Source organism: Bombina bombina, chromosome 1 (genome assembly GCF_027579735.1).
Source record: "Bombina bombina isolate aBomBom1 chromosome 1, aBomBom1.pri, whole genome shotgun sequence".
Classification (NCBI taxonomy): domain Eukaryota; kingdom Metazoa; phylum Chordata; class Amphibia; order Anura; family Bombinatoridae; genus Bombina; species Bombina bombina.
Genome location: NC_069499.1, coordinates 1,037,568,152 through 1,037,585,770, shown reverse-complemented (window position 1 = coordinate 1,037,585,770; position 17,619 = coordinate 1,037,568,152). Strand labels below are relative to the sequence as shown.

General features: G+C 39.2%; 1 protein-coding gene across 1 annotated transcript in view; it reads right to left on the bottom strand.

Moving 5' to 3' along the window:
- The window catches only part of PABPC1L (poly(A) binding protein cytoplasmic 1 like), a 756,219-nt gene extending 742,046 nt beyond the window's left edge, over positions 1 to 14,173 (bottom strand). The window contains exon 1 of the mRNA XM_053716712.1: positions 13,981 to 14,173. Within this exon, the coding sequence (XP_053572687.1) occupies positions 13,981 to 14,173 (193 nt within the window). The remainder of the gene's footprint in view (positions 1 to 13,980) is intronic.
- Between the last annotated feature and the right edge of the window lie 3,446 nt (positions 14,174 to 17,619).

The following is a 17,619-nucleotide window of genomic DNA, read 5'->3' as shown; positions in this document are numbered from 1 at the left end:
CGTTTTTTTAAACAGTCACAACAACTGCCACAGCTCAGCTGTGGCCCTACCTTCCTCAATAAACGACTTTTGAAGCCTTTAGAGCCCTTCAGAGATGTCCTATAGCATGCAGGGGACTGCTGAGGGAAGCTGAATGTCTGTCTGTAATTTTAACTGCGCAAAAAAGCTCTAAAATAGGCCCCTCCCACTCATACTACAACAGTGGAAAGCCTCAGGAAACTGTTTCTAGGCAAAAATCAAGCCAGCCATGTGGAAAAAACTAGGCCCCAATAAAGTTTTATCACCAAAGCATATATAAAAATGATTAAACATGCCAGCAAACGTTTTATATTGCCATTTTATCAGAGTATATATCTCTGGTAGTAAGCATAATACAAGTCGCTATTAAATCACTGTTTTTAGGCTTCACTTACATTAATCAGGTACCAGCAGCATTTTCTAGTCCCTAGAAAAACTGCACATACCTCAATAGCAGGATTACCTGCATGCCATTCTCCCTCTGAAGTTACCTCACTCCTCAGACATATGTGAGAACAGCAGTGGATCTTAGTTACAAGCTGCTAAGATCATAGAAAACGCAGGCAGATTCTTCTTCTAAATACTACCTGAGATAAAATAGTACAACTCCGGTACTATTTGAAAATAAACTTTTGATTGAAGAAAAAACTAACTATATTTTACCACTCTCCTCTTACTACCTCCATCTTTGTTGAGAGTTGCAAGAGAATAACTGGATATGGCAGTTAGGGGAGGAGCTATATAACAGCTCTGCTGTGGGTGATCCTCTTGCAACTTTTTGTTGGGAAGGAGAATATCCCACAAGTAATTGATGATCCGTGGACTGAATACACCTTACAAGAGAAAAAGATGTATGAAATCTAAAAAAGAAATATATAGTGATAATTCTAATCATAATATCATCCAAACGAGGAGAATATATATATATATATATATATATATATATATATATATATATATATATATATATATATATATATATATATATATATATATATATATATATATATATATATTTTTTTTTTTTTTTTTTTTTTTTAAGAAATCCTACAGCTTAAATCAGTACACTCGAAGACGCGGTGTGGGTGAGTGATTACCATTGAAAACTCTACTTATGGCCTATACAGACTTGTTTCTTACAGTGAATGTGCTTTATAAGCTAATACATGTTAAGCTTTAACACTATCATGGAGGGATATTATTACATCTTTTGCTCTATACTGTTTTAGCCCATTGTAGTGCCTTGCTCACACAGGGGTAAATACTATACATTGAATACATCTTTGAGTACTAACTTGGTCGGAGATTGTGGCCATCTGTGTCTTTAGACCACTAAACAATAAACATTAGTCCCTAACAATTTTTTTCACAAGCATTTGGTTCCGAGTGATATAGATTTTAAGAATCTTATCTTTTAAAAAAGATGTCATGTTACAGTATCAAGTTATTGATAATGGTGGGGGGGGGGACACTAAAGCACCTGAAGGTGAATATTATAGAACAGTGATTTAACCCTTTCTCTGAAACAAATATTGAAATATATAAAATTACAACAAATTCAATGAGAAATAAAACACTTTAAATTTTTTTTATTTTTTTTTTTTTAACAGATTCCTTCTAGGGCAAAGCAATTTGTGAAACAATTGTGGAAGCTTAGAGGGACACTGAACACAATTTTTTTCTTTCGTGATTCAGATAGAGCATGACATTTTAAGCAACTTTCTAATTTACTCCTATTATCACATTTTCATAATTCTCTTGGTATCTTTATTTGAAATGCAAGAATGTAAGTTTAAATGCCGGCCCATTTTTGGTTAACAACCTAGGTTGTCCTTGCCGATTGGTGGATAAATTCATCCACCAATCAAAAAACCCTGTCCAGAAATCTGAACCAAGAAAAAAGCTTAGATGCCTTTTTTTCAAATAAAGATATCAAGAGAATGAAGAAACATTGAAAATAGGAGTAAATTAGAAAGTTGCTTAAAATTGCATGCTCTATCTGAATCACAAAAGAAAAAAATTGGGTTCAGTGTCCCTTTAAGACAGCGCTATATTTTGAGGGATATTGGAAGTTTGGGATACAAAAGCTTAATCATTTGGATATTTTTTTTGACAGCATCTACCTGATTAACATTAGCAGTAATATGTATTATGACTTAATTGGGACTGAGCGGCTGTAGGGTATACAGGGAAGTAATTAAAATAGCACCTATAGGAGTCAGTTAAAAGTAAATTTATGCTTACCTGATAAATAAATTTCTTCTTTGGTACGACGAGTACTCTGATTCATCCTTAGCAGGAGGATAATATCCCACAAGTAAACAGATAGTGGCAAAGAGCACCACAGCAGAGCTGTCTATATAGCTCCTCCCTTAGCTCCACCCCCCAGTCATTCAACCAAAGGTACAGGAAGAAAAAAGAGAAACTACAAGGTGCAGAGGTGACTGAAGTTTAAAATCAAAAAAACATAATTTATGTAAGAACTTACCTGATAAATTAATTTCTTTCATATTAGCAAGAGTCCATGAGCTAGTGACGTATGGGATATACATTCCTACCAGGAGGGGCCAAGTTTCCCAAACCTTAAAATGCCTATAAATACACCCCTCACCACACCCACAATTCAGTTTAACGAATAGCCAAGCAGTGGGGTGATAAGAAAGGAGCGAAAGCATCAAAAAATAAGGAATTGGAATAATTGTGCTTTATACAAAAAATCATAACCACCACAAAAAGGGTGGGCCTCATGGACTCTTGCTAATATGAAAGAAATGAATTTATCAGGTAAGTTCTTATATAAATTATGTTTTCTTTCATGTAATTAGCAAGAGTCCATGAGCTAGTGACGTATGGGATATAAATACCCAAGATGTGGAACTTCCACGCAAGAGTCACTAGAGAGGGAGGGAAAAAATAAAGACAGCCAATTCCGCTGAAAAATAAATCCACTACCCAAATCAAAAAGTTTCAATTTTTATAATGAAAAAAACTGAAATTATAAGCAGAAGAATCAAACTGAAACAGCTGCCTAAAGTACCATTCTACCAAAACTGTTTCTAAAGAAGAGGAAACATCAAAATGGTAGAATTTAGTAAAAATATGCAAAGAAGACCAAGTCATTGCTTTGCAAATCTGATCAACAGAAGCTTCATTCTTAAAAGCCCAGGAAGTAGAAACTTACCTAGTAGAATGAGCCGTAATCCACTGAGGCGGGAATCAACCCGACTCCAAATAATCATGATGAATCAAAAGTTTAACCAAGATGCCAAAGAAATGGCAGAAGCCTTTTGATCTTCCTAAAACCAGAAAAGATAATAGACTAGAAGTCTGTGTGAAATCTGAAAAGCTTCAACATAGGATTTCAAAACTCTTACCATATCCAAAGAATATAAGAATCTTACCAAAGAAGTCTTAGGAAAAGACAATAATTCCTCCCTTAATGTTGATAGAAATCACAACTTTAGGTAAGAATTGAAATGAGGATAGCAAAAACCACCTTATCCTGATGAAAAAATCAGAAAAAGGAGACTCACAAGAAAGAACAGATAATTCAAAAACTGTTCTAGCTGAAGAGATGGCTAAAAAGAACAATACTTTCCATGAAAGTAAATAATGTCTAGAGAAAGCATATGCTCAAATAGAAGAGCCTGAAAAGCCTTCAGAACCAAATTAAAACTCCAAGGAGGAGAAATTGGCTTAATGAAAGGTTTGATAAGAACCAAAGCCTGAACAAAATAATGAACAGGAAGGAACACTGCCTTATCCTGATGAAAAATCAGAAAAGGAGATCCACAAGAAAGAGTAGAAAACTCAGAAACTCTTCTAGCAGAAGAGATAGCCAAAAGGAACAATACTTTCCAAGAAAGTAATTTTAATGTCCATAGAACGCAAAGGTTCAAACGGAGGAGCCTGTAAAGCCCTCAGTACCAAATTGAAACTCCAAGGAGGAGAGATTAACTTAATGACAGGCTTGATACAAACCAAAACCTGTACAAAACAATGAATATCAGAATGAATAGCAATCTTTCTGTGAAAAAGAACAGAAAGAGTAGAGATTTGTCCTTTCAAAGAACTTGCAGACAAAACCTTATCTTAAACCAACCTGAAAAATTTTAAAATTCTAGGAATTCTAAAAGAATGCCAAAAGAATTTATGAGAAGAACACCAAGAAATGTAAGTCTTCCAAACTCCATAATAAATCTTTCTAGAGACAGATTTACAAACCTGTAACATAGTATTAATCACTGAGTCAGAGAAAACCTCTATGACTAAGAATCAAACATTCAATCTACATACCTTCAAATGTAATGATTTGAGATCCTGATGGAAAAAATGGGCCTTGAGATAGAAGGTCTGGTCTTAACGGAAGTGTCCAAGGTTGGCAACTGGCCATCCGAATGAGATCCGCATACCAAAACCTGTGAGGCCATGCTGGAACCACCAGCAGTACAAACGAACCCGCCATTAGAATTTTGGAAGAACTAGAGGCGGAAGATATAGGCAGAATGATAATTCCAAGAAAGTGTCAATGCATACGCTACTTCCGCCTGAGGATCCCCGGACCTGAAATAGGCCCCTGGGAAGTTCCTTGTTAAGACGAGATCCCAACAGATCTATTTCTGGAAGCCCTCACATCTGAAAAATTTAAAACATATCTGGGTAAAGAGACCATTCTCCCGGATGTACAGCTTGATTAACAGAGATAATCCGCTTCCCAAATGCCTATACCTGGGAAAAAGACCACATAATTTAGATAGGAGCTGGATTTAGCCCAAGCAAATATCCGAGATACTTTTGTCACAGTCTAAGGACTGATAGTCCCACCTTGATGATAAACATACACCACAGATGTGATATTGTCTGAAAAAAAAACAACAAACCTCTCTTCTTTAAAAGAAACCAACTAAAGAACTCTGGGAATGCACGGAGTTCCAAAATATCAAATGGTAATCTCGCCTCCTGAAGCATCATTTTTAAAAGCCCTTGTGGAAGCCACCGCTCTTAGTAGAGTGAGCTGTAATCCTTTCAGGAGGCTGCTTTTACAGCAGTCTGGTATGCCAAACGGATGATGCTTTTCAGCCAAAAAGAAAGAGGTAGCCGTAGCTTTTTGACCTCTACGTTTTCCAGAATAAACAACAAAGATGTTTGACGTAAATCTTTGGTTGCTTGCAAGTAAAACTTTAAAGCACGAACCACGTCCAAGTTGTGCAACAGACGCTCCTTCTTAGAGGAAGGATTAGGACACAGAGAAGGAACAACAATTTCCTGATTGATATTCCTATTAGTAACAACCTTAGGAAGGAATCCAGGTTTGGTACGCAAAACCACCTTATCAGCATGGAAAACAAGATAAGGCGAGTCACATTGCAATGTAGATAATTCAGAAACTCTTCGAGCCGAAGAGATAGCAACTAAAAACAGAACTTTCCAAGATAGAAGCTTAATATCTATGGAATGCATAGGTTCAAACGGAACCCCTTGAAGAACTTTAAGAACTAAATTCAAACTCCATGGTGGAGCAACAGGTTTAAACACAGGCTTGATTCTAACTAAAGCCTGGCAGAACGACTGAACGTCTGGAACATCTGCCAGTCGCTTGTGTAGTAGAATTGATAAGGCAGATATCTGTCCCTTTAAAGAACTAGCCGATAGCCCCTTCTCCAATCCTTCTTGGAGAAAGGACAAAATCCTAGGAATCCTGATCTTACTCCATGAGTAGCCTTTGGATTTGCACCAATAAAGATATTTACGCCATATCTTATGATAAATTTTCCTAGTGACAGGCTTTTGAGCCTGAATCAAGGTATCTATGACCGATTCAGAGAAACCCCGCTTGGATAAAAACATAATTTATGTAAGAACTTACCTGATAAATTCATTTCTTTCATATTAGCAAGAGTCCATGAGCTAGTGACGTATGGGATATACATTCCTACCAGGAGGGGCAAAGTTTCCCAAACCTTAAAATGCCTATAAATACACCCCTCACCACACCCACAATTCAGTTTAACGAATAGCCAAGAAGTGGGGTGATAAGAAAAAAGTGCGAAAGCATATAAAATAAGGAATTGGAATAATTGTGCTTTATACAAAAAAATCATAACCACCACAAAAAAGGGCGGGCCTCATGGACTCTTGCTAATATGAAAGAAATGAATTTATCAGGTAAGTTCTTACATAAATTATGTTTTCTTTCATGTAATTAGCAAGAGTCCATGAGCTAGTGACGTATGGGATAATGACTACCCAAGATGTGGATCTTTCCACACAAGAGTCACTAGAGAGGGAGGGATAAAATAAAGACAGCCAATTCCTGCTGAAAATAATCCACACCCAAATAAAGTTTAATGAAAAACATAAGCAGAAGATTCAAACTGAAACCGCTGCCTGAAGTACTTTTCTACCAAAAACTGCTTCAGAAGAAGAAAATACAACAAAAATGGTAGAATTTGGTAAAAATATGCAAAGAGAACCAAGTTGCCACTTTGCAAATCTGATCAACCGAAGCTTCATTCCTAAACGCCCAGGAAGTAGAAACTGACCTAGTAGAATGAGCTGTAATCCTATGAGGCGGAGTCTTACCCGACTCAAAATAGGCAAGATGAAATAAAGATTTCAACCAAGATGCCAAAGAAATGGCAGAAGTTTTCTGGCCTTTCTAAAACCGGAAAAGATAACAAATAAACCAGAAGTCTTTCGGAAAGACTTAATAGCTTCAACATAATATTTCAAAGCTCTAATAACATCCAAAGAATGCAACGATTTCTCCTTAGAATTCTTAGGATTAGGACATAATGAAGGAACCACAATGTCTCTACTAATGTTGTTGGAATTCACAACTTAGGTAAAAATTCAAAAGAAGTTCGCAACACCGCCTTATCCTGATGAAAAATCAGAAAAGGAGACTCACAAGAAAGAGCAGATAATTCAGAAACTCTTCTGGCAGAAGAGATGGCCAAAAGGAACAAAACTTTCCAAGAAAGTAATTTAATATCCAATGAATGCATAGGTTCAAATGGAGGAGCTTGAAGAGCCCCCAGAACCAAATTCAAACTCCAAGGAGGAGAAATTGACTTAATGACAGGCTTTATACGAACCAAAGCTTGTACAAAACAATGAATATCAGGAAGAATAGCAATCTGTCTGTGAAAAAGAACAGAAAGAGCAGAGATTTGACCTTTCAAGGAACTTGCGGACAAACCCTTATCTAAACCATCCTGAAGAAATTGTAATATTCTCGGTATTCTAAAAGAATGCCAAGAAAAATGATGAGAAAGACACCAAGAAATATAAGTCTTCCAGACTCTATAATATATCTCTCTGGATACAGATTTACGAGCCTGTAACATAGTATTAATCACAGAGTCAGAGAAACCTCTTTGACCAAGAATCAAGCGTTCAATCTCCATACCTTTAAATTTAAGGATTTCAGATCCTGATGGAAAAAAGGACCTTGAGACAAAAGGTCTGGTCTTAACGGAAGAGTCCACGGTTGGCAAGAGGCCATCCGGACAAGATCCTCATACCAAAACCTGTGAGGCCATGCCGGAGCTACCAGCAGAACAAACGAGCATTCCTTCAGAATCTTGGAGATTACTCTTGGAAGAAGAACTAGAGGCGGAAAGATATAGGCAGGATGATACATCCAGGAAGTGAAAATGCATCCACTGCCTCCGCCTGAGGATCCCGGGATCTGGACAGATACCTGGGAAGTTTCTTGTTTAGATGAGAAGCCATCAGATCTATTTCTGGAAGTTCCCACATTTGAACAATCTGAAGAAATACCTCTGGGTGAAGAGACCATTCACCCGGATGCAACGTTTGGCGACTGAGATAATCCGCTTTCCAATTGTCCATACCTGGGATATAAACCGCAGAGATTAGACAGGAGCTGGATTCCGCCCAAACCAAAATTCGAGATACTTCTTTCATAGCCAGAGGACTGTGAGTCCCTCCTTGATGATTGATGTATGCCACAGTTGTGACAATGTCTTATCTGAAAACAAATGAACAACTCTCTCTTCGGAAGAGGCCAAGACTGAAGAGCTCTGAAAATTGCACGGAGTTCCAAAATATTGATCGGAAATCTCACCTCCTGAGATTCCCAAACCCCTTGTGCCGTCAGATACCCCCACACAGCTCCCCAACCTGTAAAACTAGCATCTGTTGAGATTATAGTCCAGGTCGGAAGAACAAAGAAGCCCCCTGAACTAAACGATGGTGATCTGTCCACCATGTCAGAGAGTGTCGTAAAATCGGTTTAAAGATATTAATTGAGATATCTTTGAGTAATCCCTGCACCATTGGTTCAGCATACAGAGCTGAAGAGGTCGCATGTGAAAACGAGCAAAGGAGATCGCATCTGATGCGGCAGTCCTAAGACCCAACATTTCCATGCATAAGGCTACCAAAGGGAATGATTGTGACTGAAGGTTTTGACAAGCTGATATCAATGTTAAACTTCTCTTGTCTGACAATGACAGAGTCATAGACACTGAATTTATCTAGAAACCTAAAAAGGTTACCCTTGTCTGAGGAATCAATGAACTGATTGGTAAATTGATCCTCCAACCATGAACTTGAAGAAACAACACAAGTCGATTCGTATGAGATTCTACGAAAATGAGAAGACTGAGCAAGTACCAAGATATCGTCCAAATAAGGAAATACCAAAACCCTATTCTCTGATTACAGAAAGAAGGGCACCGAGAACCTTTGAAAAAAATTCTTGGAACTGAGGCTAGGCCAAACGGTAGAGCCACAAAACTGGTAATGCTTGTCTAAAAAGAGAATCTCAGACACTAAAAGTAATCTGGATGAATCGGAATATGCAGATACACATCCTGTAAATCTATTGTAGACATATAATGCCCTTGCTAAACAAAAGGCAGGATAGTCCTACAGAAACCATCTTGAATGTTGGTATCCTAACATAACGATTCAATAATGATAGATCCAGAACTGGTCTGAAGGAATTGACCTTCTTTGGTACAATGAAGAGATAAAATAAAACCCCAGCCCCTGTTCCAGAACTGGAACTGGCATAAATACTCCAGCCAACTCTAGATCTGAAACACATTTCAGAAATGCTGAGCCTTGCTGTGTTAACTGGGATACGGGAAAGAAAAGAATCTCTTAGCAGGAGGCCTTAACTTGAAGCCAATTCTGTACCTTTCTGAAACAATGTTTCTGAAACCAGAGATTAAGAACGGAATTGATCCAAATTTCTTTGAGGAAAATGTAATCTGCCCCATACCAGCTGAGCTGGAATAAGGGCCGCACCTTCATAGGTACCTAGGAGCTGGCTATAGGTTTCTATAAAGCTCGGATATATTCCAAACTGGAAATAGTTTCCAAACTGATACCGCTCCTGAGGATGAAGGATCAGGCTTTTGTTCCTTGTTGTGAGGAAAGGAACGAAATGATTATTTACCCTGGAAAGAAAGGGAAAGCAAAGTTGACTTAGAAGACATGTCAGCATTCCAAGTTTAATCCATAAAGCTTTTCTAGCTAAAATAGCTAGAGACATATACCTGACATCAACTCTAATGATATCAAAAGATGGTATCACCAATAAAATTATTAGCATGTTATAGAATAATAATAATGCTATAAAATTATGATCTGTTACTTGTTGCGCTAAAGCTTCTAACCAAAAAGTTGAAGCTGCAGCAACATCCGCTAAAAATATAGCAGGTCTAAGAAGATTACCTGAACAAAAGTAAGCTTTTCTTAGAAAGGATTCAATTTTCCTATCTAAAGGATCCTTAAATGAAGTACTATCTGCCATAGGAATAGTAGTACATTAGCAGGAGTAGAGACAGCCCCATAACCTTAGGGATTTTTGTCCCAAAAAACTCTAATCTGTCAGATGGCACAGGATATAATTTGCTTAAACGTCTAGAAGGAGTAAATAAATTACCCAAATTATTCCATTCCCTGGAAATTACTTCAGAAATAGCATCAGGGAGATAAAACACTTCTGGAATAACTACCTTATTTAAACGTTTACATTTAGTATCAAGAGGACCAGAATCCTCTATTTCTAATGCAAATAACACTTCTTTAAGTAAAGAACGAATAAATTCCATCTTGAACAAATACAAAGATTTATCAGCATCAAAATGATGATGTTCATTTAAAAATTCATCTGAAAAAAAGAGAAGTTTTAAAAGACTTTTATGTATACTAGAAGGAGAAATAACAGACATAGCCTTCTTAATGGATTTAAAATAAATAAAATCTCTTATGTTATCAGGAACACTCTGAAAATTAGATGTTGACGGAACAGCAACAGGTAATGTAACAGTACTAAAGGAAATTTTATCTGCATTAATAAGTTTGACATGACATGCAATACAAATAACAGCTGGAGAAACAGATACCAAAAGTGAATAGCAGACTTAGCTTGGTAGCTCCAGCACTGTGCAGTGATTTTCCTGTAGTAACTTCTGACTCAGTTGCAACGTGGAACATCTTGCAATATGTAAAAGAAAAAAACAACATATAAAGCAAAATTGATCAAATTCCTTAAATGACAGTTTCAGGAATGGGAAAAAAATGCCAGTGAACAAGCTTCTAGCAACCAGAAGCAATAAATAATGAGACTTAAATAATGTGGAGACAAAAATGACGCCCATATTTTTTAGCGCCAAAAAAGACGCCCACATTATTTGGCGCCTAAATGCTTTTGGCGCCAAAAATGACGCCACATCCGGAACGCCGACACTTTTGGCGCAAAATAACGTCAAAGAATGACGCAACTTCCGGCGACACGTATGACGCCGGAAACGGAAATAGAATTTTTGCGCCAAAAAAGTCCGCGCCAAGAATGACGCAATAAAATGAAGCATTTTCAGCCCCCGCGAGCCTAACAGCCCACAGGGAAAAAGTCAAATTTTAAGGTAAAATATGTTAAATTAAAATGCATTATCCCAAATATGAAACTGACTGTCTGAAAATAAGGAAAGTTGAACATTCTGAGTCAAGGCAAATAAATGTTTGAATACATATATTTAGAACTTTATAAACAAAGTGCCCAACCATAGCTAGGAGTGTCACAGAAAATAAGACTTACTTACCCCAGGACACTCATCTACATATAGCAGATAGCCAAACCAGTACTGAAACGAGAATCAGCAGAGGTAATGGTATATATAAGAGTATATCGTCGATCTGAAAAGGGAGGTAAGAGATGAATCTCTACGACCGATAACAGAGAACCTATGAAATAGACCCCTTAGAAGGAGATCACTGCATTCAAATAGGCAATACTCTCCTCACATCCCTCTGACATTCACTGCACGCTGAGAGGAAAACCGGGCTCCAACTTGCTGCGGAGCGCATATCAACGTAGAATCTAGCACAAACTTACTTCACCACCTCCATCGGAGGCAAAGTTTGTAAAACTGAATTGTGGGTGTGGTGAGGGGTGTATTTATAGGCATTTTAAGGTTTGGGAAACTTTGCCCCTCCTGGTAGGAATGTATATCCCATACGTCACTAGCTCATGGACTCTTGCTAATTACATGAAAGAAATCAAGCGTTCAATCTCCAAGCAGTCAGCCGCAGAGAAACTAGATTTGGATGCTGGAAAGGACCTTGAATCAGAAGGTCCTGTCTCAGTGGCAGAGTCCATGGTGGAAGAGATGACATGCCCACCAGGTCTGAATACCAAGTCCTGCGTCGCCACACAGGTGCTATCAAAATCACCGAAGCTCTCTCCTGTTCGATTCTGGCAGTCAAACGAGGAAGGAGAGGAAATGGTGGAAACACATAAGCCAGGTTGAACGACCAGGGTACTGCTAGAGCATATATCAGTACTGCCTGAGGATCCCTTGACCTGGACCCGTAACAAGCAAGTTTGGCATTCTGACGAGACGCCATCAGATCCAATTCTGGTGTGCCCCATTGCTGAATCAATTGTGCAAACACCTCCGGATAGAGTTCCCACTCCCCCGGATGAAAAGTCTGATGACTTAGAAAATCCGCTTCCCAGTTCTCCACTCCTGGGATATAGATTGCTGATAAATGGCAAGAGTGAGTCTCTGCCCATTTAATTATTTTGGTAACCTCTATCATCACTAGAGAACTCTTTGTTCCCCCCTGATGATTGATATATGCTACAGTCGTGATATTGTCTGACTGGAATCTTATGAATCTTGCCGAAGCCAGCTGAGGCCACGCCAGAAGCACGTTGAATATCGCTCTGTTCTTACTTGGCGTCGCTTGTGCGGGCGTTAATGGTTGTGACACTTGGGGAGAAATAGATGGCATAACCTGATTCCCTTCTGACTGAGAATCATCCTGTAACATACTTTTAGTAGCTAAAATATGTTCTTTGCAATTTATTGACCTTTCAGTGCATGAGGGACACATTCTAAGTGGGGGTTCCACAATGGCTTCTAAACATATTAAACAATGACTTTCTTCAATGTTAGACATGTTGAACAGGCTAGTAATGACTACTAACAAGCATGAAAACACTTTATTTAGTGAAAAAAATAATCTTAAAAAAACGGTACTGCGCCTTTAAGAGAAAAAAAGCATACACGTTCTGCAAAACTGCTTTAAAATGCACCAAATTTTTCAAATTTTTGCAAGCAGACTCAATGTGTAGTTAAGTTTGCCACACAAGGAAATTTAACATTTAACCCCTTAATGTGCACACCGGATTGAAATTAGGCCTAAATCCAGAAGAAACACCCCCAGCACCTTTCCACAGCCCTGCTGTGGCGCCTACCTGCCCTCAGGGATAGTAAATATGGGGTTAAAGCTTCAATTTGGCCCAAAACATCCACAAGGGCCCTCAGGAGTTGGAGCTTGCTGAGTGAAAACAACTGCGCATCTGAGGCGAGAAAATAGGCCCGCCCATCTCACTCGATGTCTCTGCAGCCTCAAAGAACGGCACCAGAGCGGTTTTAAACTAGCCATGTGGGTTCTGAGACCCAAAAATTAAGCCAAGTGTACCCATAAAACGTTAAAAGCACTCCCAGTTCATAAAACGTTTGCCCACAAACATTCAAAACTCAGTGTCAACCATTTTTGTAATTAGCCCCTTATGCAAACTTAGTAATGCCTTTATATAGCTCTTAGGATTGCTGCTTACCCTTACCCTCATGGGGATACTGTCAGCCTTTCTGAAATACAGTCTCTCCAGAAAAAATGACTGAACATACCTCACTGCTATATAGCATGAAAACATTCCTCACACTGGTTTCTTGTACCGCTCAGCCTCTGTGGGAACAGCACTGGCTCTTAGTGACAAATGCTAAGATCATCATCCTCCAGGCAGAAGTCTTCATCCATCTGCTGCCTGAGAGTAAATAGTACACAACGGTACCATTTAAAACAAAAAACTCTTGCTTGAAGAAATTAAAAACTAATATTTTATCACCTCTTTCACTTTACCCTTCCTAGTACTTAGAGTAGGCAAAGAGAATGACTGGGGGGTGGAGCTAAGGGAGGAGCTATATAGACAGCTCTGCTGTGGTGCTCTTTGCCACTTCCTGTTAGCAGGAGGATAATATCCCACAAGTAAAGGATGAATCCGTGGACTCGTCGTACCTTATAGAAGAAATAAGTTTATCATCAATAGGTATTGCAATTTTAGATGCAGTGTATAACATTTTCTGTTCTTTCCTCATTTTGGAAAGAAAAAAAACCAAGAACAAGAATGTTTGCTCTTAATTCTGCAAGATATTTCAGGGATAACCCTCTACCTCATCTTATCAAATACATTTCGTTTTGCCTAGTCATTCAAGAAATGTTATAAAAGTTTAATCAGTTTAAATTCTCTCTCCTAAGTATTATATAAGAGGTTTAAGGAGGTTAAATCTGCTTTTTTTATTTCAGTGATGGAGTAAAAGGTCTTATTAATTTTGTGCTAACATATTGTGAAATTAGTCACATCTTGAAACATTTTCTTAAACATACAATATGCTACAAATAAGTAGTAATTACCATCAGCAGGCTGTTGGAAATTGATATATGCATATCCCAGTGATCGACGAGTAGATATATCACGGCAGACTCTGATAGACATTATTGGTCCTGCTGGGGAAAACTTCTCATATAACATCGCTTCTGTCACATCAGTATGCAAATCCCCTACATACAGAGAGGCCAGTGGATATCCAGCACCTGACGCATTCATGGTTAGCTAAATATAAAAAATAAATACATAAATCAACAAATGCAAGAAACTGCTATGTAGTCTTTAGATTACAAAAATGCATTATCTAGCAGAGATTGATGGTTGTAATCTCTTATAATGGAGTTTCTGAATACTATGTATTTGGTGCTTCTAGTATATGCAGGCATAATTTATTAATGTATCAAAGGAAATACAACTTCATAGTTTATACCAGTATCTCACAAGAACAAGCATTTCTAGGGAATCTTTAGTTTGCAGAAATATATGAGAAAACTACCATTTTGTGTTTCATTATCTATGGTGTACATCATAGATAACATAAGAGTAATTGAGGAGGACTAACATATGAATAGAAAACAAAATATTAAATACAAAGATATGCTGGAGCCTAATTTAGATTTAGAGATCATAGAGCACAAATTTGACTAAAATGGAACAAGCTTCCAAATATTAGTGTTGGTAAAGTCTAGGAGTAAGGCACTCCCAATAAACAACTAAGGTAGAGAGATCAGGTATTAAACATGTCCACATTAGAATTTTCCCTGTCAATATACACTCAGCAGCCACCATTAGTTACACCTGTTCAATTGCTTGGCAACATGAACTGCTAATCAGCCAATCACAGAAGCAACTTAATTCATTTAGGCATCTAGAGCATCAGAATGGGGAAGAAAGGGGATTTAAGTGACTTTAAAGGGACAGTCTAGGCCAAAATAAATTTTCATGATTCAGAAAGAGCATGTAATTTTAAAACAATTTTCCAATTTACTTTTATCACCAATTTTGCTTTGTTCTCTTGGTATTCTTAGTTGAAAGCTTAACCTAGGAGGTTCATATGCTAATTTCTTAGACCTTGAAGTTCACCTCTTTCAGATTGCATTTTAACAGTGTTTCACCACTAGAGGGTGTTAGTTCACGTATTTCATATAGATAACACTGTGCTCGTGCACGAGAAGTTATCTGGGAGCAGGCACTGATTGGCTAGACTGCAAGTCTGTCAAAAGAACTGAAAAAGGGGCAGTTTGCTGAGGTTTAGATACAAGATAATCACAGAGGTTAAAAGTATATTAATATAACTGTGTTGGTTATGCAAAACTGGGAAATGGGTAATAAAGGGATTATCTATATTTTAAAACAATAAAAATTCTGGTGTAGACTGTCCCTTTAAACATAGCATGGTTGTTGGAGCCTGACAGGCTGGTCTGAGTATTTAAAAAAAAAAAATGCTGATCTACTGGGATTTTCACGCACAACCATATCTAGGGTTTATAAAAAATGGTCAGAAAAAGAGAAAATATCCAGTAAGCAGCAGTTGTGTGGACGAAAATGTCAGAGGAGAATGGGCAGTCTGGTTCGAGATGATATAAAGGCAACAGTAACTCAAATAACCACTCGTTACAACCAAGGTATGCAGAATACATCTCTGAACACACAACAAGTCGAACCTTGAAGCAAATGGGCTACAGCAGCAGAAGACCACACCGGGTGCCACTCCTGTCAGCTAAGGACAGGAAACTGAGGCTACAATTCACACAGGCTCACCAAAATTGGACAGTAGAAGATTGGAAAAACTTTGCCCAATGAGTCATTTCAGCTGCGACATTCAGATAGTAGAGTCAGAATTTGCCTAAACATGAAAGCATGGATCTATCGCCTGCCTTGTATCAACGGTTCAGGGTGGTGGTGTAATGGTGTGGGGGATATTTTTTGGCACACTTTGGGCCCCTTAGGTAGGTCAGGTAGGTCATGGTGTTTAAATGATGCTCAATTGGTACTAGGGCTGCATGATTAATTGCATGATGCAATTAATCACAATTTTAAAATTGCCACGATTTTAAATCCCGGGAGTATGCAATTTTTTTTTATATAAAAACGTTTTCTGTTTGTGATCTCAGTAGCAGCCGATCAATCTAGGTCTAAAAAACAGAGCACAATGCAGGAGAGTGAAGAGGAGGGAAAGTCATTTATATTTCCCCCTAGGGACGTCTGCAGTCTTAAACTTAGGGTATGTACTATGGCTGCATGATTTATGTATGTGATATACACAATAAAGTATGTTTAATATTCAACAATACCCGTCTCTCTCTCTAACCCGTCTCTCTCTCTAACCCGTCTCTCTCTCTAACCCGTCTCTCTCTCTAACCCGTCTCTCTCTCTAACCCGTCTCTGTCTCTCTAAACCCGTCTCTCTCTCTAACCCGTCTCTCTCTCTAACCCGTCTCTCTCCTCTCTAACCCGTCTCTCTCTCTAACCCGTCTCTCTCTCTAACCCGTCTACTCTCTCTAACCCGTCTCTCTCTCTAACCCGTCTCTCTCTCTAACCCGTCTCTCTCTCTAACCCGTCTCTCTCTCTAACCCGTCTCTCTCTCTAACCCGTCTCTCTCTCTAACCCGTCTCTCTCTCTAACCCGTCTCTCTCTCTAACCCGTCTCTCTCTCTAACCCGTCTCTCTCTCTAACCCGTCTCTCTCTCTAACCCGTCTCTCTCTCTAACCCGTCTCTCTCTCTAACCCGTCTCTCTCTCTAACCCGTCTCTCTCTCTAACCCGTCTCTCTCTCTAACCCGTCTCTCTCTCTAACCCGTCTCTCTCTCTAACCCGTCTCTCTCTCTAACCCGTCTCTCTCTCTAACCCGTCTCTCTCTCTAACCCGTCTCTCTCTCTAACCCGTCTCTCTCTCTAACCCGTCTCTCTCTCTAACCCGTCTCTCTCTCTAACCCGTCTCTCTCTCTAACCCGTCTCTCTCTCTAACCCGTCTCTCTCTCTAACCCGTCTCTCTCTCTAACCCGTCTCTCTCTCTAACCCGTCTCTCTCTCTAACCCGTCTCTCTCTCTAACCCGTCTCTCTCTCTAACCCGTCTCTCTCTCTAACCCGTCTCTCTCTCTAACCCGTCTCTCTCTCTAACCCGTCTCTCTCTCTAACCCGTCTCTCTCTCTAACCCGTCTCTCTCTCTAACCCGTCTCTCTCTCTAACCCGTCTCTCTCTCTAACCCGTCTCTCTCTCTAACCCGTCTCTCTCTCTAACCCGTCTCTCTCTCTAACCCGTCTCTCTCTCTAACCCGTCTCTCTCTCTAACCCGTCTCTCTCTCTAACCCGTCTCTCTCTCTAACCCGTCTCTCTCTCTAACCCGTCTCTCTCTCTAACCCGTCTCTCTCTCTAACCCGTCTCTCTCTCTAACCCGTCTCTCTCTCTAACCCGTCTCTCTCTCTAACCCGTCTCTCTCTCTAACCCGTCTCTCTCTCTAACCCGTCTCTCTCTCTAACCCGTCTCTCTCTCTAACCCGTCTCTCTCTCTAACCCGTCTCTCTCTCTAACCCGTCTCTCTCTCTAACCCGTCTCTCTCTCTAACCCGTCTCTCTCTCTAACCCGTCTCTCTCTCTAACCCGTCTCTCTCTCTAACCCGTCTCTCTCTCTAACCCGTCTCTCTCTCTAACCCGTCTCTCTCTCTAACCCGT